The sequence below is a fragment of the Argopecten irradians genome, chromosome 16 (assembly GCF_041381155.1).
Source record: "Argopecten irradians isolate NY chromosome 16, Ai_NY, whole genome shotgun sequence".
Classification (NCBI taxonomy): Eukaryota; Metazoa; Mollusca; class Bivalvia; order Pectinida; family Pectinidae; genus Argopecten; species Argopecten irradians.
The window spans coordinates 10,770,775-10,796,160 of record NC_091149.1 but is presented as its reverse complement, the minus strand read 5'-3'; the positions used below and the strand labels follow the sequence as shown (position 1 = coordinate 10,796,160).

Genomic DNA, 25,386 nt, shown 5'->3' with positions numbered 1-25,386 from the left:
TTTAATTTCGGATTATTAATATACTAGCTTTATACCGTTGTTACATCATTATGATATGAAGCATCGTCGGAGAACCACTGTTGGTTGCACTACACTAAGCTACACTTATCACCATTGGGGCAGCTCGACCACCGCATTTGTCAAGTGCCATCTGATTGGTCCCGACAGATTTTTCTTACGATTTTTTAGCCAATGACATTGGAGGTAACATACGTTTCACAGAAGCTGTACATAAACAACATTGATATCCTGCAGGTAGGGCGTAAGAATTGTACCTGCTGTCCCTATTGCATGATCGTAAAAGGCGACTATATTTAGGATCTCATCTTTCTCTTCTTCCTAACTGACTTTATCTTTCCTAATACCTCCCTTGGCATCGCCTCACTTTTGGCCTTGAGTTGAGCGTTCGCCTCTGTGAGGAAGGTTCTTGGTGCTGTCCCCTGGCCGAGACACACCAAAGTCTATAAATTAAGAGTGTTGTTTCTGCTCCTACTAAGCGCTCAGCACACATGGAGCGAGACGACTGGTGGGGTGTGTTGATTGGTGTCTTCGTCGGTATGCTTCAGTGATATAGCACTATAAAAAGGGCTACAGTTCCACTATAGAAGACACAACATGAATATATCACAGTCTATCGAAACACGTACCTCGCACAACATACACGCAACACATGTACACCGCATACATGGGAGGCCGTCCTTACATGACCATAGCTGTTAATAGGACGTTAATTAATCAAATAAACAAGTTATTCATAAATATTCTACCTCCAAAAACTGAAGAGTTTCTTATTTTAAAAAGAGTTTTGTTGATTTGTTTCTATTTATAGAGTGATGTCATTGAAGCGGTGCTCTGAGATCGAGCTGTCCCACAGGTGGTTAGTGTAGCGTAGTGTACATGTAGTACAATCAACCGTGGGTCTCCAACGATGGATATCAAGTGACTTCGCCTATGTTATAATTTTGCATATGTCACAAGTGTAATTTGACATGCAGCAAATTACATTGGCTGGATATTCCTGTGTCGTCTTGACCCACATATATAATTCGATGTGGGCAACACGGGAAGGGACATCTTAACCTATTGGCCATCTCGACCCCAGATTTTTCAAATTCTACGTTTTTGATACATTACCATAACAGTTTTATTATTACTTTTTTAATTTTTATTTTCATTATTATTATTGAATCAACAATCAGAATAGAAGACAAACCACATTTACCATTAATCATTTAACCACCTTCCTTATCATCATTTTTGTACTTTTCAGTGAATAAAGATAACCCTTCCATGAATCCCACACCACTCCTCGAGCGTAGGCGCTATGAGCGCCACCTAGATATTCTCCATTCAAATTGGAATCATGACAGGTGTTATACCACCACGCGCCGTGGTACACCACCGAACAGCCGTAAGTATCGTCATCGTCTTTTGTATAAAAACGATGGCCACTGTGACGTCCTGCGAATGAGTCACCTGTTAATGAATGAAAATTAGAAGAAAGAGAACATAAAATAAATGCATTTGGAATTTAAAACACACACATGAAAGTGTTGAACAGGATATGAATCTGCCTAGATAAAGCTGCTATATCGTTGTTAAATTTCGCGGATGTAAAAATTCTCGATTTATTGTTTTCTATTTACATTCTGAGTGTTTTGTCACTATATGAATCAAACAACCGACGAAAGCAAACATTTGCCTATGAAAAAAACTATGAATACACTATGAATACAAAGATTCTCGTGCAACGATCAGCTGATTCAAATAATATGCCAGTATCATATCAACAAAAAATAGTCCCTCACAATAATTTAATGTATAATCTTTAACGTGTTGTTTCATGATATAGAATCAACAAAGGTTTACTGTAATAAGATAATCAAATCAAATATTAACTATATTTCTTGTTTATCGATTGTCATTTGCAAAAAAAAGGTCGAACGGAAGGCCGAAGGTGAAAACGCGACGTTGTGGAACGACGTTGTCATCCAGCTGTTCCATTAATATCGTTTATCGTCGTATATGGGTGTCATAATGTTAAATATAATATAATAACATTTCAATAATTCTTATTTTCATAAATTATTCTAATGTAAATACAGGGATTGAATGTATACTAAACCTCCTCGGAAGATATACAGATGACCCGCAGGAGTAGATTTTCGCGAATGATCTTTCTAGTTTTTTAAAGTCTTTTAAATCCCATTCTTATACGTGAAACTATGATTGTTTTTATAAATTTCGCGATTTGTGATGGATCCGCAAATTTAGAGAAATCAAAACTCCCGGCAATACTAGCAATTGTAAAATTAGTATTGCTTGTCATGTCCTGGTTTCGGTGTCAAAAATTTTTATAGCTTTGCTAAAAATATAAACTTTCATTTGAAGTCATCACTATATAATTATGTGACAATAAATATGAATGGTGCACTTTCGACGAGTTGTTAAAATAGGAAAATAGTTATTTGATTACAAATATTTTTACAATGTGAACAATAGCTATACTTGCAGTGTATTTAGATTATGATATTTGAAGTTTCATGTGATTCATAGTAAAGTAACTCATATATTTTATCAACTACACAGTATTAAAGCTGCTCCACCGCTGACAAATGGTATTTTTTTCCACTATAAAAAACAGGAGCAGACGATTTGGTATTTTTCTCCAGTTACAAAAGTTACTTACTTTACACCATTACCACCATTGAAAAGTTTGAGCTTCTAATTTTACTTCAAGTTAAAAATATGAAAAAATGATTAATTGCATCCCGAAAAAATTCTGACACTATATCCTATATGGAATAAAGTATATTTTTAATAATAGCGGCCCATTATTGTCTCCCACCACCCTAACCTCTGTCAGTATGAGAGTGAAATGATAGTTGATGAGTGGCAGCACCTTTGTAACATATGATGATGAGTATTATAAAAGCTTCATTCGAACTGTGTTTATGGTGTTTGTCAACTATCTATATGCTGACCATCGAGGATTGAGGCCAGGCCTGCTACATACTATTGCTATCAGACCAATGTAACGGCATTTTGTTACTATAAATACCGTTTTCAATACCTAATTTCGTCGCTATATGCAGGGCGTACAGTCATTAAGAAACAACGTGTGTACGGGGTATAGCAAGTTTAAACATTTGAAAATATGTTCGTTTTATGAAATTTGCTTATAAAGAATAAATCATGGTTTGTGGTAAAATCGTAAATTAATTATTGGATCTGTCTACAATTGTAAACGACATAACTAGTTTGCTACATTATAAGTATCAGAGTATAAAACGAATATCTACAAGTCATCGAAGAAATCCAAGTTACCAACGTTTTGCAGTAATTGATATATATCAAATATAGACCTTTGTTGAGGTCCATATGGTGTTATATCGCCCGCGTAGAATAAAAAAATGACCGAGGTCATTATTTGAAATTCTACAAGGGCGATATAACATCATATGGACCGAAAAAGGGTCCTTAATTTTTATATAGGATATGTTTTTCTTTAGCAAAGGTCAAAAAATTTCTAATATGTATATTAATTACAAGAAAAAAACATTTATCAAAGAACGCCACCTTGAAGAATGCAGCTTTTTGGTAATGAAGTTAGCAAAGAAATATTAACTTCATGTTTCCAAAAATGGAAACATCGAGCCAATATGCTATATATTGAACGTCATGTGACCATGTATTAGACAAAGAAAATAGTGGAAAATCAGACCATATCTATATGTATATGTATATAAACTTTGTGTACGAAAGGTGATTTAGTTTAAAGCGATATTATCATTTCAAAATAAATACAAATATGTGAGTAATCCAACCATCTACCAAGTACACAACACATACCGTTATATCTGCACAGATAATTCAATAGTGACGCAATAAATTTGTATTCTTAATTTAATCAAATGTTTTCTGAAATGATGCTACCTGTATGCAGCCTACATAACTGTGGTCAAAAGCAATTACTAAATTTTCTCCTGTCATGCTGCATTCTGGAGCTGTCTGTTGGTAATAGACGGTGGAAAAGCAATATCGGAACAGCCACATATCATATCATTTTGCAGTATTCAGCACTGATAGATCTAGAACATAGCTGCAGGTTCAGAACGTGCGTGAATACGACTCACTTTCGAGTGAAACATTACTTGAATACATTAAGTGAAACATTACTTGAATACATTAATACTAATATATTAAGGGCCAAAGAAGTAATATCAACAGGATTTTCCAGACGGGATCCCATCAAACATAAGTCTGTAGGATAAAAATTACTTCAAATAATAAATATGGGACAAAGAAGTAATTCCAATAGTGTGGACAAAAAATGTCAAATTTTAGAGGCGATCTAGGTGCCTTGATAAAGGGGCAGATCGCCTCGAAAATTTGACTTTTTTTTGTCCACACGGTTGGAATTACTTCTTTGTCCCATACTAATATATTAATAAATACGAGTTTTAATTAAGTTAAAGTTATCCTTATTATTTAATATGAGTCTGCAGAATAAGCTTGGTTACCTGCGGTACCGGTATATCCAGAAACTGTGAGCCGATATTTATCATGAGCGTCTCCAATAGAAAAGCTGGAGTATTTCGCGTACGCAGTGTGACCCTCGAAGTCCCCCATATCTATTCTGAGTTCAGTAGAACCAGCTGGTGATGTGAGTAAATGTAGTTTGTCATTTCCTGTGAAATCAAACATATCGTATTAAACAGTTTTGTTATTTCTTGTATATATTTACCTACTTCATCTCCAATGAAATTACAAATACAAAACTGATATATGGAAAGACACAATATTAAGATGAATTCAATTATTTTATTTCCGTACGTTTACGACGTATTGGAATGATGAAATTAACATAGCATTACGTATACATAGATATACAATCAACATTAAAAGCAGTATATTATCAAAGACGAGTTGTAATTGTAATATACATTAAAAGCTTAATGAGTTTTGTGGATATATGTAGTCACTTCGTATAATTTTAAAGTTGTTCTCAAATAACATACCCATAGATTTTTTACAGATATGACCTGATTGATTATTAGTAAAGAGATATAATATGTATGTGGTTATCCGAAATAAATTACATTAAACGTACTCATTCTATGCATCAAACAATCATTGGAAACAAAAAAATTAACACCACGTAACCACACCTTACCCTATTCACCACAGTTATGAATCATAATATGGATTATGCCTATTATTAGTGTTGTCTCCAAAGAAATTAAAGTGTGTTTTTAACTTAAAAAAACAATTTAATACTCCAGGGCATGTATATATTTGAAGGCTGTCTTGAGGTCAGCTTTCTAAATATAAACAAATGTCCCCTCACAGGAGGCTTTCATTCATCACACGTGTCTTTCTTTCCTTCTCTTTCTTTGGTTCTTGTTCTTTCTTTCCTTCTTTTCTTTCTTTCTTCCTTTCTTTTCTTTCCTTTTTTCTTTCTTTTCTTTCCTTTTTTCTTTCTTTTCTCCTTTTCTTTCTTTCTTTCTTTCTGTCTTATTTTTTTCCTTTTTTTTTCTTTTTAAAACAATTATCATGTATATATACATAATAGTGTTTTTTATGAACATTTTTGGTTTGTTTAGTTTTACGTCCTATTAACAGCCAGGGTCGTGTAAGGACGTGCCAGGTTTGTTGGTGGAGGAAAGCCGGAGTACCCGGAGAAAAACCACCAGCCAGCGGTCAGTACCTGGCAACTGCCCCACATGGGATTCGAACCCGCATCCCAGAGGTGGAGGGCTTGTGGTAATATGTCGGGACATCTTAACCACTCGGCCACCGCGCCCTTTTTTTATGAACATAAACTGTGCTTAAAGACACCTACCCAGCCAATAGTCATGGTGAGCGTCACCAAATCCATCCCTGTATTCGGCCCAATCTCTGTAGAAATCTGTCGTGTTATCTATACGTCTTTGAAATACCTGTAATTGTGTTAAGAAATACTTGATACGTTCCTAGATACACAATACTGTAAACCAACTTTATTTCGCGATTGATTTTTTTCGCGAATTTCGCGATCACATTTAATTCGCGAAAATTTATCGCCGCAAATTCATTTCTTAGACAATTCTTGTACAATTCCGTTCAGAGATAGTTCCGCGCAACTTTATCTCCGAGAGAACATTTTAAAATGTAATCACGAAATTTCGTAGCCGCGAAAGAAAGTTGGTCTACTGTGCATAACCTACACATATACTTTCAGTATCAAATATACATACACTTTAAGGCAGTTCGTTTTGATTTTGTTTCAATAAAAACTCAATTCACCACCATATGAAATCGACTTATATTTCAGTTTACAGGTTTATCTATTCATATATATTTACATATAGTCCTATATAGTAAACGGGAGGGGAGTTGCGATCAAATTAGCGTAAACGCAAACGACGCATGAATACAAACCCAGAGTGGGATCGGACCACTTCTTGTTCACGCACCGGTAAGATTTTGTATTATATGATAATCTAAATAAACTTACTACAGCGCGCTACATTGAATATGTCTGTATCCCATTGCGTTCATACCACCTTTAATGCAATAAAAACACTGTTCAATCTCTATATTAATGTTAAATTCTCTTGTGCAAGTCTTAAACAAATGCATTACAAAAGAAAATGTCCCAAAATAGTTCAATGTTTAAAGAAAGTACGAGACTTCACATATGACTCCCTAAGAGCATTAGGTGAAAGACAAAAAATGAACACTTGAAAATTGCGACCCCTTGAAGCCACCATATTAGTTTTCAAAATGGCCACTAGAACATGTTTTTAGCGCCAAGTTATATATATAACAACTAAGTTCAAAATAAATTACTTCACCCTTTTTGTGATACTGAGGGTCATTATAGTAGTGTCAAATTAATGTAGAGATATCGCTATTTTGTATTTCAAGTCATTAAGGACATTAACCAAACACAACGAAATGCTTATTACACTAAGTCTGATTTCTATTGGATTTCTTTAATGTTTCAACAGCCGGCGTTATGTCTTTTTTTCTAGTTCTTTTTCCATCGAAATTGGTATATGCCGAGCAAAAATTGGAAAGTAACAGTTTATCAGTCTTTTTCAGTTTTAGCAATAGGTCACTTATTAACTTAACACATCAGAAAATGCTAATTCTTCTCCATTTTTTCATCAACTACAATAAAAATTCATAATTACGTACGGTCCATCCTCCGCCGTCTGTTTCCATATCACACCAGACAGGGGTTAAATCTTTTCCCGTCACGGATATAGTGTAAACTCCACTCTGTGTGTAACCCGCCTGTAACATCTGCTGACAATCAACTTTAAGAGCCATGGCGAAAAAAGAATCATGGTTTTGAAAAAAGATAAATTCGGACTCTCTTTTTGCAAAATAGCACATTTGATATATTAGCCGAAGCTATTCTGAATGTTAAGAACTGTAATAATATCTTTAAACATGGTTCCCGCGTATTTGCACTAATTTTCGATCTCCTTAAACAAATTTGATTTTAGTCGAACAAGTTATAAGGTTGGTATCACCTATCTTTAGTCATGAAATATTATCGTAAATTATTCAATTAGTCTGTTTTTGTGGGGGATTGTTTTGTTTTTGAATTTATTCACTAAACTTATAAATAACAATGTTTACTTTTTATAGATAGATTCCCTCACCAATTACCATATTTCAATTGATGATTCTAATTTTGAACAGAAACTTACACCATTTCACTTTTTTATCACAGATAAATTCATAATCTGAAATATACGGCGGCGTATTAGGGCCACTGTATAATTTAATTTATCTTGTACGTACAAGTTAGTATCTTGTACGTACAAGTTAGTATCTTGTACGCACAAGTTACTATCTTGTACGTACAACATAGTATCTTGTGCGTACAAGATAGTATATTGTACGTACAAGATAGTATCTTGTACGTACAAGGTACAAGATAGTATCTTGTACGTACAAATTAGTATCTTGTACGTACAAATTAGTATCTTGTACGTACAACTTAGTATCTTGTACGTACAATTTATTATCTTGTACGTACAACTTATTATCTTGTACGTATAAGTTACTATCTTGTACGTACATGTTACTATCTTGTACGGACAAGATAGTATAATGTTGAAACTCTCGGTATTAAAGGTTGTGACTGGTTTACTGTCACAATGGCATCGCATGAAGCTATACGTATATTACGTACCCTTTGTTTAAGCCAAATGTTTAAATGAAAAAAAAAAAGAATTCATTGCGACATTTTGTGGAGTTGTGATGCTATGATAAGTTTCCGAACATATACATGTAAATGTTTATAACGGAGTATTAACTATGATCATCATTTGGACAATAATTGATGTGTGTATATATGTCTAATAAACACAAAAACACATATGAAATAATTAGTTTTGCTTTTGTTGTCAGTGCAATCAGGAACTCGTTCGAATTAGGGCATAACGTCTAGGATTTTTTCGGAGGCTGTTAATTATTTTCAATACTACTATTCTGAAGGAAAATAAATGCTCCAACATTTCCAATAATGGCACCAGTGTGGAGTATTTAACTTTGATAACTGAAGAAACCATTTTATCACTAAATATATCTTATTTATCAAACAAACGACTATACAGTTTCCTCGAAAGGAACTATACACTGTCAGTTTCAAAATAATGCAAGTGACCATACAGTTTCAACTCATAATCCGGCAATTTCAAATTACGATTGTGAAACAGATATTGTCCTCAGTAATATATATTTATATTTGTAATATTGTCAAATTAGTTAATAAACCTGTGATCGTGCTTGAAGCAATGCAAAGTAGACCTACTATCTTTAATACGAAAGATATCAGGCGGATGACTCAATTCTGCGGTGATGAACAGCAGTTCAACTCAACAACGTACAAGATACTAAGTTGTACGAACAAGATACTATATTGTACGTACAATAAGATACTAAGTTGTACGTACAAGATACTAACTTATACATACAAGATTAATTAAATTATATAGTGGCCCTAATACGCCGCCGTAGAAATACGTCTGGTGAATCAGTTTTTTCTTAACACAATTCGATCTATATAGCACACTTATTGAGTGTTCCAACTGATACCAACGTGTATATTCAATGCACATGTAAAAATGTCAACTGAACATGAGAATTCTGTTTTTTAAGAACAAAAGTTACTTTTCGGAGGTTAAGTGCATTTTTATAAATCTGCATGTTTTGCCCTAAAATACAGCAGTGGAACATTTTTGATGTTCAGTATTCCTAAAAGTATATATCTACAATTGCCACTGTTTCTGTATCGATAAACTAAGTTGGGGCGGATCTATTATTAACCAATATCTGGAGTGCAGAACGAGACAGTGCGTATGAATACATTTTGCACATGTAAACATTGATGGACTTCTTTTGACATTCCACATATCACGTGTCAATGTTTACAAATAACACATATACGAAAACATCGAATATTTAATTTTTAAATGTGTTATTGCTATTTGACCTGAATAAAATAACTGCAAAACTTTTTTTCGTTGATTGTCATGGAATAAAGCTGCAGTCAACGGGCGGCACTTTTTATGAATGTTCCTTCTATAATTTTGTTAAATATCACAACGGTAAATGACTGGAGCTGTCGTTTCTGGTTGGATTTATTGTTCAAAGAAAAATAATGTATAATATAAGGATTAACCTCTATACATTGATTGCCTTATGAGTTGAGTAACCCGAATGGTGCAGTCGGTTAAAATTGTACGTGCTCAATTTATCTCGTGATACATATAGGGTCTATCATCTCAAAAACTACGCAAAAAATAGGTTAGATCCTTAAAATAATAAGTAGTTGTGATTGAATTAAAAATCGCTTCCCTATAAGCCATACTTTGCATGAATACAACTTGCAACCAGTAATTTACCAAAAGATATGATCAACCAGGACAAACGTGATAATCCGCAAAACAAGTGCTGCGTGTACCTTCTAAAAGTCACTATTAAAAATAATTAGGCTGGTTTTTTAGCTGACAGAAAATATGTATCAGAACACTTAGGAATTAATTTAAGGTTATTTCATGTGCATTTTTAGGTTAGACACATATAGTCACGATTACTTTAAGATTCGTTAGTCGTATCAATGGCTACATGCAAGAAATTGATGTCAAACCGACATCAAATATTAAAACATTGAAATACCAACCTTTTATTATTATACACGAACATCGCCTATGAGGGTGGATGGAAAAAAACGACTCTGAAATATAGCATGCTTCATATAAATCTTATGTCATGCGCAATGAGCTATAATTGATGAGTTTACTGCCGTGCTCCATATTTTCTATGCATGTTTTGGGTCCTTTTGTTGCCAAACTCATCAGTTTTTACAAAATTAAGGTGTTACCTTTGATACACCGCTGATTCACTTATGGTGATAGGTTTTAGGTTTTAGGTAGCAATGGTAACACTATGTGAATAAATAACGCAAAATTAAAGGTTATGTCGTCTTAAATCTGAATATCAACTATTTCTCATCAAAAACAATCAAATAGTTTATAGGGAAGGAATGTTACCATAAAATTGTTCGACCACATCCATGAAGCAATTGTCCTGTGAAATGTCTGCCAACTTCGCCCATTCTGAAAGATTAAAGCGTTTTAACGTTACTAATAGAAATCACACTGCATTCAGTGCAAATGCATCTTGCGGTCTGCAAAAGACCAGGTTTGATTGGCTCCGTATTAGATGGAGCTTAAAACAATTCAAATATTCAAAACATACATCTATAAGTCAACTACACAGGCATAATGTCTTCAGATAATTCATGTCAATTTAAGGTGATTTTGATAAAGTCAAATTTACCTGAAAAGAGCAAAAAAGTCAATTCATGTCAAAACATTCACCTAAATTTGACCTGAAGTTCACATGAAGATTGTTTTGCAGGTCAATTTCCGGTCAATTTCCTATGAATTTGACCTGAATTTCAAGTGAGGAATCTAATTGTGACCAGAACATGATGTGTTATTCCTTCCGTTTTCATTGTAGATCGTTTACATGTATCGGTACATTCTCCATAATAGGAAATGAATACAATATCTGACACGCTGAAGGATGCCAACAGAATAATTAAAAAAAAGATACATTAAATCAGTGTCAAATTTATTCATACATATCAAAAGTATTCCAATACACGATGACTGGAGACATATCAAAATTATTTGCAATAAATGTATTTCCCGCTCCACACTACTAGTGCGTAATTGACCAGTTTTTGAACAGACATTAAACCATTAATAGGTATATGACGCTATAACATGAATAATAGCCTCGTCGTACTACGTCCCTTGCTATATTATCTCCCCTCTTACTATTGTGACGTCAGGATACAGTTACTAGGATATGACGTCATAATGTAGTAAGTAGCTAGGACGTCTTGAAAATGCCCAGGAGGGCTGAAAACGTTAGCGACGAAATATTTTTTCCATGAAGTTTTTTTTTCATGAAGAAACATATATATGTATACATATAATACTTCACTAATCTTACCTTTAACATGAGATGTGCATTCTCTTGCATCACTTTTATTCATATTGTCACGGAATGTTGTTTCGTAGATATCTAAAGAAGATTATCAAATCATTCCATACCTTCATAATGTTCTTTGTGTATCTCAATAACCGTATATAAATGTACGTTTATTCTACATATGATTTTTAGATATTATTTCTGATTTAACATAAAATCCATCAGGTCTTCACGTGACATTTTTGCGTAGGTCGTAAAAAAATTATTAAGCCTACCTTACATAAAATGGATATAAACGTATGCTATTATTTCAATTTTCAAAAGTGTTACGTTTTAAAGGCATTTGGATAATTGGGCATCAAAAATGTTGTTTGAAATAGTAAATGAGAGTTAAAAGTTTTAGTTTTTTTTATTAACAGGTATGTGAGATGACCTGTGACCAGACTTGAAAACTCCATTTAACCTGGACAGTGGCAATCGTTAACGTTGTCGTCTATGGGAAATCATTTCGTTCTGCGGTCTCTAAAGGAATGCAATGTTTTGTAGAACCCTACGTAAACTTAACAAACCTGTATAATTGCCATCTGATTCCATGCACTCCGTCACCATATCAGCTATTGTAATATCAAAACGAATAAATTGATAAATTTATGATTAATCTCAATATTTAAAAGTTATACAACGATTTTTTTACAATTGTTATTAATTTTCTACATCGGGTTAAACTTTTCAATAAATAATAGATAAATGGTAATGTTTGAGTTATCTTTCTTCATATCTTTAGGTGACCATTTGTGTTTGGTGTAATGACTTGTTGTTTCCAACTTTAATCCTGATCGTGTAAAGGGTATAGTTAACCACTTCAAATAAGATTAAATTCTTTGCAATTAATGAAATAGTGTACATTGGTATTGCCAATTTCTAACGAAAAGTAATATTGTAATTCGGATGAAAAATACTTCATACATTTTCACCATAAAACCTTATATTTCTTTGAAAAATGTTATAAAGGAAAATATATATACAAGTTATCATGACCCTTTTGGTCCTAACAAAAAGTGCATAGATTATGAATAACAAAAATGGCTACTTAACTGCTTGCAGCAGGAAATAGTTCAGAACTTGAAGAGGAGCAGTTACAGGCATCGAGTGACACAGGATGTTCTTTGTAGTAATCTGTTATATAAGGACATTTGCATGTTAATTCTTAGGTATTGGGCACAGAATGTTCTTTGTAGTAATATGTAATATGAGGACGTTTGCATGTGAATAGCTAAGGCATTAAGCACAGAATGTTCTTTGTAGTAATATGTAATATGAGGACGTTTGCATGTGAATAGCTGAGGCATTAAGCACAGAATGTTCTTTGTAGTAATATGTTAATTCTTAGTATATGGGCAAGAATGTTCTTTGTAGTAATGATATAGGACAATTTGCATGTGAATAGCTGAGGCATTAAGCACAGAATGTTCTTTGTAGTAATATGTAATATAAGGGTATTTGCACGTGAATACTTTCGGTCATCTGAGGTTTAAAGTTGTATGTGCCGTAAATGGGCAAAAAATTTGACGATTTGTTTTCCTCAGTAATCTGGTTTGATGAATTAAGCTGTGAAAACCATTCAAATGGACAGACATGTATGTTGCCTTAAAAACATCAGTTACAACACAGAAGTTATGCACTGTAAATTTATTGGGTTTGTATGGCTTATGTATGTTTAGACAGAAACATACATGTAGAAATCACTATTATTACTAATAATACTTTAAAAATGTGAAATGGAATTTTAGACCACAACTTGTCTTCATGGGCTGTCCGTCTGTACTCGATTCACAACGTTGTAGGTGAAATATGCTGATTTTTGTCAGTACTACCAAAAATCATTTTAGCTCTTATTTGTACATGTAACATTAAAACATATACATTGTAAGTATTGTATATCTCAAAATGTTGGTTTGTTTTATTAAAACATTAAAAGCTCATTTTGATTCGTGAGTATGAAAATTACGGCACACATAACGTTAAAAATACGGTAATTTATGTAAGGATAAGACATGTAATATAATGCATGGGGGTCTTACTGAATCAGCAAATATACCGTTAAAGTGAACAGTCGGGCAAGGATGGCTAAAGTCGGTAAAAATGGTGTGAATGTATCCAGTATAATTTCTTATGAAATGGAAAAATAAAATCTCTCGTCAAAATCTGTCTGCGTACGAAGAAATTAATTTAAAGTATGGAAATTCTAAAACGTCCTCCCGGCTCACTATGTCCGTGGTTACATTTCCACGCAGCCTCGCTTTCAATGCTTTCAACTTTTCTTTACTTTAATGGTCAGAACTGGGAAACTAAGCAGAACTTGACCGTCGTATTAATATGTGAGAATTTTTGGAAGGCCAATGAACGCATTTAGACTGGTTTTCTTTGCCCGACTATTCACTTTAAAGCAATAACGAAAATAGGTGAGATTTCTAAAATAATACCAGTACCATATAAGAAAAATAAAAATATATCATATCATATATACAAAAATGTTGTATTAAAATGACAATGGACTCGAACTAAAATACGTTAGAATCCAAATGTCCAACTAATTCTCAATTTATGCTATTAGACAGTATTATGAAAAACAGAGATTGTTACCTTTAAGATATTTCGCAGCATCACGAGCACAGACGAGTTTGTTCAAAGTCACCAGGCTATACAAGTAATACCATTCTGATACAAAATAAATATAAGACGATATTTTAACTTGTTCTCATCAAGTGTCATATCTATAATAAATTTCAGTTTATCAGCAACACATCAAAGTCTCCCATTAGTTCCAAATCAATTAGTCAAGTCACTTTATGAAATTAATTACTTCTACTTTCAATAAGGAGATAGCAGTCTTAAAATAGAAAATCTAAAAAAATATTTGGTAGGACATTGAATATATTCGATTCAACACTGGTCATGGACTGCCTACAAGAGATTTAAGAAGACGATTCGCAGCTAGACTATAATGTCACTATACAGAGTAAACGTATTTTATATATCACCTGGAAAGAAATTTATCATTATTTAAAATTCAATTTTTTTTAAAAAGTTTTAAATAGTAATTCTTAAAATTTAATCTTTCCATTCACATTAGAAAAATCCATACTAGTTTATAGTGTTTTAGATTATCATTACACATATTGTGTATTTTTTCCATCCAATGCCCATCTTCAACATTTACTATTCAACTATTTTAACTATTGGATATATTTGTAGGTATATTAACTAGATTCATTAGATTGAACTCCTATCAGATACTTATCTTGATGGTTCACGCTGCTCGCTTATAATATCTTTATGAAGATATATCTCGGTTTAATTGTACCTGCTGCCCCTATTGCATGATCGTAGAAGGCGATTAAATTTGGGATCTTATCTTTTCTCTTCTTCTTAACTGACTTTATCTTCCCTAATGCCTCCCTGGGCACCGCCTCACTTTTGGTCTTGAGTTGAGCGTTCGCCCCTGTGAGGAAGGCTCTGGGTTCTGTCACCTGGCCGTGACACACCAAAGTTTATAAAATGGTAGTTTCTGCTCCTGCTTAGCGCTCAGCATAACGGGAGAGAGACGACTGGTTCGCCCGTTGTCAGTATAATGCGACCGGGTGGGGTGTGTTGCTTGGTGCCTTCGGCGGCATGCTTCAGTGATATATCACTATAAAAAGGGCAACAGTTCCACTATACATGACTACACTACATAAATATACCGCAGTCTCCCAAAACACACACTGCGCACTACATACACGCAAAACACTGCATACATAGGAGGCCGTCCTTACATGACCATGGCTGTTAATAGGACGTTAATTAATCAAACAAGCAAACAAACATCTTGGATTGAATATTAGAAATTTCACAATGTAGGAATATGCTGAATGTATTGGTTAGTTCGTTTTCGTTTCGTTTATATGATTTGAATTCAATCATTTTAGTACCTTACTTTACTCCCGTAAACACATCGGCTTATTATGAGATTGCATTTGATTGTGAATCATACGTTTACATCATGGAAAAAAATTTGGTTTAAAAACTTCAAATATGTCATTGGATATAATGTTTTAATTTAAATGGCATACGTACGATCGTCCATTGGTGTGCAGTGGTTTCCAATAAGGCTTTTCAGATCTGAATTTAAATTTATTTTGTAGATTCAAAAACTTACAGTGTAATATTAACAATTCATATACGACATACAAATGTAGCTAGACATTTTGACGTGTTTTTTCCCTTAATAATCTCTTGCAAATCATCCGGTTTTATTAATTCAGCTACGAAAATCATTCAAAGGCACATAGACAAAAGTGTATAATGCGTTACAGGGGCGTAGGAAGCGAAGGCAGGAGAGAGGGGCCAATTACCATTTTCGCCGAGTGAAATGTTCTAAAAATGAATTTTAGAAAACAATTTCGCTGCGCGGCGAGTTTCCTTAAACATTCAAGCACGTAAGGTTCAAACTTTTAATAATTAAAATTCAATACACACGAACAAGACTAAAAATGTCCATCAAGGGATTATACTTTTTACAAAAATGCTTCCTAAAAGCTTAAAATGTTTATATGTCACTCACAATTGTCATTTCAAAATTCAGGTTACTTTCAATCGAAATATTACCGTGTTAAGAACGCTTAAAAATCATCAAAATACATTGAAAACTCATCTCAGCCAATCCAAATCGTTATGTTTTTTCTCTGGGAAGGCTCCGGACCTACCCCCCCCCCCCCCCCCCCATTCTAAATCGTAAGATTTTTCCCAGGGGAGAACCCAGGGCCCTCAAACAAACGAAATTTCACGCCTTTGCTGCTCGTATATTCAACAAATGCATCGTAAAACTCATCTCTGCCATTCTAAATCGTACAATTTTTTCCCAAGGGAGACCCCCGGATCCCTCAAACACCATAATCTCGCGCCTTCGGCGCTCGCAAAATCATCAAAATACATCGTAAAGCTCATCTCTGTCGTTCTAAATCGTTAATTTGCGTATGCATGAATTTCCTGTTATCGACGCCACTGTCTAAAGGATTATATGTAATAATGTATGAAAAAAGTATATTAATTATTTTCTGTGGATGCGAGGGGGGTGTTACGAAATATTGAGGACCCCCCCCCCCCTCCCATAACGTTTCATCTTCCTACGCCACTGCGTTAGAAACATTAGTTTGTATTGTTAAAGTTATTGTTTGTATAGTTTATGTACGTTAAGAAGAAAACATATCTGCAGAAATCACTTAAAGCTGACAATGCAAGTTAAAATTATTAAAATGAAGATCTCTTCTTGATTCTTGAGTTGTCGAGACAATTTTTTCAACCGCCAACTTTTTAAACAATATACTTTTCTCTACTCACAAAAGAGGAAAACGTCTTGTATACAATAACTTTGGAAAGCAATATGTTCATATGAAGCACCAGCTAGATATTATTGTAAGTATGTTATGTATTCTCAAAAGTGAAAATTGGTTGTGATATGTTTTTACTTGATAGAATATTGTGTTTCTGCATATTACAGAGTTATCTACCATTGCGGGTAGGTTTTAATTGAGACGTCATGTGTTTGTGAGCGTAACGTCAAACTTTTTAGAGAAAATCGACGTGGATTTCGCTCACAAAATAATGACGTCACAATGAATACCTACCCGCAATGGAGGTAACTCTGTATTATGCACAAAGACGGAATACTTACGGTTATAACTTGGGTCATTTAAACAGTGTGGCGACTCGGGGAAAGAAGCTGTGAATGGAACTATTAAATAAACCATATAAAACAATAATTACAAATATACTGGTTTTGATGTTTTGATGCATCCATAATCATGATAACGACTATATCCATACATATTATTGATGTAAAAAAAATTTGACATGCATTACGGAGTGTTTTGTCATAGCTCAGAATCCTTACTAACTATTTTGATGTTAACTTTCAAATTCGAAATTCAGGGAAAAGAGGAAGCAAAAAAATCACATTCTTAATTATCATTATACAATTTGAAGATTATCAACTGACCGTTTTGCGACGAAAATATTACGTTGTAAACAATCCCACTACGATGGAGAAAGGACATGGATGATATAAAATATGACAATGATAGAAAATCAAAACATCATAAGTTGTCAATACAGGGGTTTCGATATCCCAAAACGATGTGGGTTAAGTACAATTTACAGTAAATTAGTCTCGGTGATTATGACGTAATCATTTGATTTGAGTTTTGTGACGTAATAATCAGCGGAAGGTTAGATTAATCAACGGCAAATTGTACTTTATCTACGTCGGGAAATTTAAACTCCCATATTACAGAAACCTTTTCATGTAATATTTGTAGTTTTCTTACCATTTGCCTTCGTTTTTCCAAAGAAGAAAATGAGTGTGAAGCAACCGCCTAACAAAAAATCAAAGAAAGGACCTAATCAATAATTGATAACAAATACACGAATAAATCTTGACTCAAATAGAAATGATGTTACGAACTTTACATTATTTGACCATGAACCATGTTTTACATTTTTTTTCAAACTTTACATTGTATAAATATGAATCATGCACGGCATGGGAGAAGCGAAGTTTTACTTGTTTATTTTCCTTTCTATTTCAAGTGGAATACATAATTTAAAAATAAAATGACGTACTTTAAAGTTGACCTTTAGTTTAAGTGAAAATTCATGACAAAATGTAAATGTTAGATTCAGTTAAGAATCAAATTGGAAGGTTTATCTTTCACTAATGTTTTATTTTGTTTGTAATTACACAAGAGTGTGACTTTGCATACTGTCATGCTAACGCGGGATATTTTTTACGAGAAAGTTTTCCAAAGTTCTCTACATATATGAATGATTTACATAGATTAACGTTACCTGGAAATGCCCTTGTGGTCACAAGATTTCATAGAAAGGAGAATGTTTCGGAGCCTGCTGATTGGGTGTTCAGGGCACATTAGTTTCAAATATTTAATGTGTTGGCTAATATGTAAAACATGTAAAGAAATTTTAAAATTCTGTGTAGTTTTTTCCTGACAGGGGAGGTAATCAATATTGAAATTTTATGACAATTTTGGTCAAATTTTGGTGCGAAATTTAACATAAAATGTCACCTGCTACATAAAGTTTAGCAAGATGGTAGATATGATTTTTTTTCATAGGTATGTGAGATGACCTTCAGAATTAGTGACTGGTTACCAGACTTGAAAACTCCATTTATCCTGGACAGTAGCAAACGTTAACATTGTCGTGTAAAGAAAATCATTTAGTTCTGAGGTCTATATAATGATATACTCACCAAGAAAAACGTGTCCGATCATAATGGTATCGTATATGGCTTATAATACTTCCGAACAAATTTCAGACTTCTTATCTGTGATTCAAAATAACGAGAACGTGTTAAGCAACATGTGTTGTCCAGAAGACATTCATTTTTATTGATAAGCAGATGGTTCTAGAAGTCACGTTTTTTGTCATGTATTATATTTTTATATAAAAGGAATGTTTTCTACGGCGGCGTATAAGGGCCACAATATAATTTTATTTATCTTGGACGTACAAGTTATTATCTAGTACATACAAGTTATTATCTGGAAAGTACAACTTAGTATCTTGTACGTACAACTTAGTATCTTGTACGTACAAGATGGTATCACTTTGAAAAAAGACTGGTTGTCATGTAAAACAAAATGGAGGCCGCTGATTGGTTGAAATTTAGAGATTGTCAGATTTAAGTGAAAATTGGTATAAAGGAGTTATAAAATATGCTAAGTAACATGGAATCACCTTTTAAAAGATTGGTTGCCATGGAAACAAAATGGAGGTCTCTAATTGGTTATCATATATTAGTGAAATTTTGTACATATTGGTTGTTTGGAAAAATACTTTATTTGAAAATCAAATGTAACTCTGTTTCTCACTTTGATCATTTTAATTCAATTTCAGATAGTTTCTATATACATAAAAGAGATGGATAATCTTAATTGGTATCTTTTGAGTTTAAGTTGCTGACGAAAATATACTTCTTTCTAATACATATTTGATTTCTGATATGAAAAGAGAAACTTCTTTGTTTCACCCAAGAGCATATCTAGTTGTTAGCCTTTTTCACTGTTAGGGCAAATGTATGAATAAAAATGCAAAAAATTAAGAGTACATATGTTAATTAACAAAAAAAAACTATCACTAACTGTTGTTTTATTATGGTGTCTATAATCAATTTTAAATTTATGGTCAACTAGGGCAAATATTTATTTTTTAGAAAATTCCCCTCGCTACGTTTCAGCCTATGAATTGCTACGTTCCCGGATTTTTTTTTTTTTTTGAAAAAGTATCTGTTATAAGATTATAGCAATGACATGTTTTGAAAATGGTTTAAAAGTGTGGACAAAATCGATAACATGCTAAATATTTCGAGCAAACCCAATATCCTAATTTTTTATCCTGACAAAAAATTAAGGTTTTTTTTTTTTTTTACTTCTTTTTTGCTTCAATATCAATTTGTCGTAAAAATGATTCCTATATATCTTTATAGATGGATATAAAATAAAGAATGACGCATCTTTTATAAAAAAAAACAATTAAAAAATAAAAAGTATGTTCAAAGATGGACACAAGGGGTCCCCTTGCAATATACCCAAAGTATTTTTAGAAAACATCACTTCAAGCCCTTAATGCATTTTTGAAACATACAAAATAAGTACAAGCACATAAAAAGTAGATATGTAACTAGACATTTAACACTGCAAAATTTGAAAAAAAAACTTATAGTTAATATATACCTGTTATCGTGCTTGAAGCATTGCAAAGTATACTATCTTTAATTACGAAAAATATCAGGCGGATATTTTAATCCTGCGGTGATGATCATCCTTATAATCGATAAACAAAACAATAACAGTTTAATCATAAAACTGTTAATTTACGATACTGCGATACCCTCTTGTCTTGTGTCTAAATGATAACAACAGCATATATATGTTATCAAGGGTGCTTCATTTAAAGCGCATGTTGGGCGTACAAATGATCGATTATGAATCATTGATATGGTTTTGTTCCTCAAATCGAGCTACACAATTGTCATCACATAATACACAAAACGGGGATAAGATAAACAAAAATTGACTACAATGTCACATAAACTTATCACTGAAAGGTCAAGGACGTCTCACGTCTCCATGATAAGGTCGATCGTGAAATATAAACTGATGTATCACCAGAAACATATATACATAGAGATTGGCAACTCTTCCAATTTTACGATCGGCAGATGTACCTCTGTATGTGCTTAGGGGTTTTTAGATAAACTCTTACATAGTTGAATATAAAAGAATAACTTTGATATGTTGTAAAAGTTCAATGATTTTCAGATGGTTTGAGTACGATATTGGATAGAAAAATAATATTTTAACTTATTTATTGATAAAACAAAACGCACTTCCGGTTTTAAATGCCTGATTTTCGAAAAACCAGGTAAAATTGCTTATTTTCGTGCTTTCAAAAATCATATTAAATAGCATCAATCGGGAAAACTGATCACATCAAACCATGATATAATGTTTAAACTTTATGTTGATGCAAAAAAATCATGTTTAAAAGAATACACTTAAAAGTAGTTAACCAAGGCAAAATGCCTATAAACCGGAGGTCCCTCTGCCTGTCAACAAAGACAAAGAAGGAGTTTCCAATCTCTATGTATATATGTTTCTGGTATCACACACGAGGATATTGGATTAATAATATATTTTCGAAACCAGGGACCTTTACAAATGGGTGTCTTTTTGCTCTTAACATGTAAATATTGGGTTATGAAAAATATGGTTTATGCTATTGATACCTGAATGTTGTAGACACCATCGCCAGCTCCATAAGACGGAATCACAGGAGCCAACTGAATGAAAATGGATGTTGTCATACATTTTTTTTTTTTGCATTTGGTGGATGGCCTGATGAGTATATATGACAGCCATGTGATTTGTTTTCAAAAAATACGAGATTTGAAAAATAAAATTTTAACATTCAAATTTTCCGTGGAAACAAACGTATCGGAACACCTCTGACTAAACCCATTGAATAACATTGCAGAGGCGGGGGTAAAAAATTCCAAAATGGCGACTATCGTCCCTTTTTCTGTTTTATAGTAAATAGTTCGTTTCGGGTTAACTGCGGGATAGCTGCTGGCGCATGCGTACAAACGGCTTGGGGGGACAACCCTAATTGTTTGTTTACATTAGCAACGAGATCGAGATGGTGAAGGGCTGCAGTGTTTGGAGCAGTACAAATCGTTTAAAATGAACGCGGAGTGCAATTTTTAAAATTTCCCATGGACAAACATAAGGGAAGATCATGGATCAAAGTTATCAATCGAAGGGACTGGCAGCCTACGTCGAATTCGTTTGTGTGCTCGGACCATTTTGTCAGCGGCTGGCACGCCTACGATAGATCCGAGGTGGACTACACGCCGAGAGTCTTCCATCATAAGAAGAAACCAGTCAGCCCAGGTAGATCAAATCGGGCATTCCGACGAAATTTAAGTAAAGTAAGTAACTGTATGACTTTTAAAATTAAGACCGAATTAGATTAATGCCAAGTATATATACATTCAAAATGGCATTGTACCTACAATGCACGTTCCCTTTTGTGAACAAATACACGCGGTTTTCTAAAATTTGATTTGATCATTAAATGCTATTATTATTTGAGTTCAAAGCTTACAGTACCCAATATATATATGTACTAGCTGTACAATTAAAGTATCTCAAATGAATAAATTCATAGACATATAATAGAGAGTTTCTGGCACCTGACTAAAGTCTCTAAAATGGATGTGCATTTGATTTTTACCACATCATTTCATATATTAAATTTCAATTATACAGATCTTTATTGTATACATGTAAATAGAGACATCTGTATTATAATTAAAAATGTGTATTAAATTGGAAATATTTCTATTTCGTCTTGCCATATGTGCATTCTATTTTCAACATGCATGCAGTACATGTGAATTTATGTTATTACTATTAATGTTCTTAAAATGTATGTTTAATATGCTGTATATCTTGTTGAACATTTTAGACATTTTAGGAGGCAGCTCGGAGGCAAAAGGAAAGAGAAGACGGAATGCTCAGACTGTCCCTGGCCCATCATGACTATGCCATTGTCACTGATAAGACAGAAGATGTGAAAAGTTATGTAAATACAGGTATGCAGTCCATCATTCTCAGAGAGAAAGAAAGAAAACTGACTTTTCTGTGGAAAAAAAATCAAAAACAATGATAAGGCAACTCGTTTTTATACTGGTTTACCCACTTTTGGAGTTTTTTTATGGTTATTCAACTTCCTCAAAATTAAAGCACAGGATATGACTTTCTGGAATGAACAGAACACTCCAGGAGACAGGAAAAGACCTATGAAATTTTTCATTTCATTGCCTAATCAACTGCTGGCAGTATTGATGAGACTGAAGTTGGGTCTGTTTGTGCAGGACATTGCTGATCGCTTTGATATATTTCTTGTAGTACTTTTTCAAAATTATTTGTGTCATGGATCTGTCTTATATATGAAGAGTTGAAAATAATTAATGTGTATCCTTCTAGTAAACCAGAACATGCTTGAAGCGTTCACATCCTTCCCAAATTTAAGAATTATAGTAGACTGTACAGAAATTTTGTACAGAGGTCTTCAAGTCTTGTGAACCAGAAATTGTTATTATGAAATTCATTTTTTTCAACTCCAATCAAACTATTGGCAGTGAACTTGCTCCAATAGGATTGGACATCAGTCATTATCCTCTCCTAAATATGATAACAGAATGTAAAAAGCGACTTACACAACATATGTACATTACATTTTCATATTTAGCAAATATGGCATATAGCAAAGGCACCGATGAAAGCCGTGTAAAGTCGGATTTGGTCAAACAAGCCCTATTTGCAGATGGTTTCTTTTTAAAGATGCTCCACCGCCGACAGAGCATAAATGATATTCATAATTTGAACAATAATTAGTGTTTAATCGTGTATATATATGTCTAATTAACACAAAAATAATATAAAATAATTTGTTTTGCCTTTGGTGCATACTCATTCAGTACTTCATTCAATATATGATATAGTGCCACGGATTTTTTTCGGGATGCAATTAATTATATTGCATATTTTTATCTTTAAGTAAAATTAGAAGCTCAAACTTTTCAATGGTGGTAATGGTGTAAAGTAAGTAACTTTTGTACTGAAGAAAAATACTTAATCGTCTGCTCCTGGTTTTGATAGTGAAAAAATACCATTTGTCAGCGGTGGAGCATCTTTAAATACTAGTTAACCTTTTCAAGCTTGAAAATTAGTAGCATCTGTATTAATAATGTATATAATAATTATCCTATTTTGTTCTATAACCAGCATTGGTATTGTCGGAACATACCATATGTATTTTGCTGTATTCGACACCGGCGGAAAACATCTGTATTTTTCCACGTGCGCCGATTCCATTGACCATCTATTGGTTGATCTATTGTTTTGAAAGTAGGACATGTGTAACAAATGTAACGCTGCTAAATATAAAATCATATGCATATGTAATATTGCAGGATAAAAAAAAATACATGGCATGCGTCTTAAAATGTAAACTGTATTTTACGACACTGACCATATATTCTCTATACAGGTATATAAAGTAGCAGTTTTAAATATATACAGGGTGTTTCAGAAAACATGTCTCGACTTTGTGCTTAGTAAATCCCAACCCAAACTAATAAATGGGGTCTATACTTATCGGCGGTTATTGGACCTATGTATTATTGCTGAGATGTGACTACCTAATCATTCTGTATCTAAATCATCTTATTCTAGCGGCATTTCGCTTAGTAATCAACGTTTGAAATGTTTTAATATAAATACAAATTCAGGCCATATGATATAGTTTCAATTGTGTCCAGAACACACTTTTGAAAGAAATGGATACGGATGTGGAAATGGATTGACATTTGTATCTGAATATTTACAATTAATGAACGCAAATTCAACTGTCATGCGAATAAATGTATACACACTTGCAGGGAAGGGCGAGGGTATGCAAAGCTCCGACACCAAACCCACATAACCCTCCCTCAAGTCGTAGATTTGAGAACGCGTTTTCTCCCATACAACGGCTTCCTCCGATACAACGGTTTCCTCCCATTCAAGTGTGTTTACGATTAATAGTTTTTGTTTCCTGACTCTCTATTTAAATGCAAATGAAGTAATTTCGCCTATTGACCGGTCAACAGTTTGACTGTTGACCAGGGCGGAACGTTTGCTTGCGTTTATTGTTGACGTCATAATTAATTATTTACGTCATAAACACTGGCGCTCTAGTTTGACCCAAATGCCGGTATTTTTTCGGCGAAAGTCTTTCTCACCAGAAGCTCACTGATAAGTTTAAGACTACGGTTCAGGTAACAAAACAGTTGCTTCGTGCCTTTTCAGTCAACAGTCAAATTAAAACTCTTTCCCTCGGTGTTTGGACCAACCCTATAAACTGTTTCAGGCATGAAACAACTGTATAATGATCAATCATGGTCAAATTGAAAAAGTTCACGGTGTTCACTCCATCAATCCTTGAAAATTTTGAAAATTACGAAGACGTAAAATAATGTAAACAAATTAAAATGTGCAGTAAATCTCCCAAATTTATTAATATATTTTAAGTGAAAGAGTCCCGTAAATTTCTTCTAAATTAAGTCTCTTTTGAAGTCTTTAACATCATATATCATTTGTGCCATTTTTTTATTGTTCACATCAAACATCGAAAAAATGTAAACGTTTTTATTTTGATGCAATCAAATTTAACGTAAATGATATGATGAACTCGCCCAATGACTATAGCTTCTTT

At 33.4% G+C, this 25,386-nt stretch overlaps 1 protein-coding gene across 2 annotated transcripts; it reads right to left on the bottom strand.

Moving 5' to 3' along the window:
• Positions 1 to 1,217: 1,217 nt before the first annotated feature.
• On the bottom strand, positions 1,218 to 19,549 carry LOC138310357 (microfibril-associated glycoprotein 4-like). 2 transcript variants are annotated; one of them, XM_069251550.1, is made up of 14 exons: positions 18,815 to 19,549; positions 17,874 to 17,921; positions 17,222 to 17,269; positions 15,625 to 15,669; positions 14,152 to 14,226; positions 12,604 to 12,684; positions 12,078 to 12,122; positions 11,530 to 11,601; positions 10,557 to 10,622; positions 10,187 to 10,240; positions 7,186 to 7,307; positions 5,846 to 5,942; positions 4,524 to 4,691; positions 1,218 to 1,476 (listed from the first exon to the last, which is right to left on the bottom strand). In XM_069251550.1, exons 1-14 carry the CDS (start codon positions 18,834 to 18,836, stop codon positions 1,229 to 1,231), a joined length of 1,191 nt encoding a protein of 396 aa, XP_069107651.1. In that variant the 5' UTR covers positions 18,837 to 19,549; the 3' UTR covers positions 1,218 to 1,228. The 2 variants fall into 2 exon arrangements, with proteins under 2 accessions (XP_069107651.1, XP_069107650.1); XM_069251549.1 differs by having other exon boundaries at positions 17,222 to 17,281; positions 18,815 to 19,548.
• Positions 19,550 to 25,386: the final 5,837 nt, after the last annotated feature.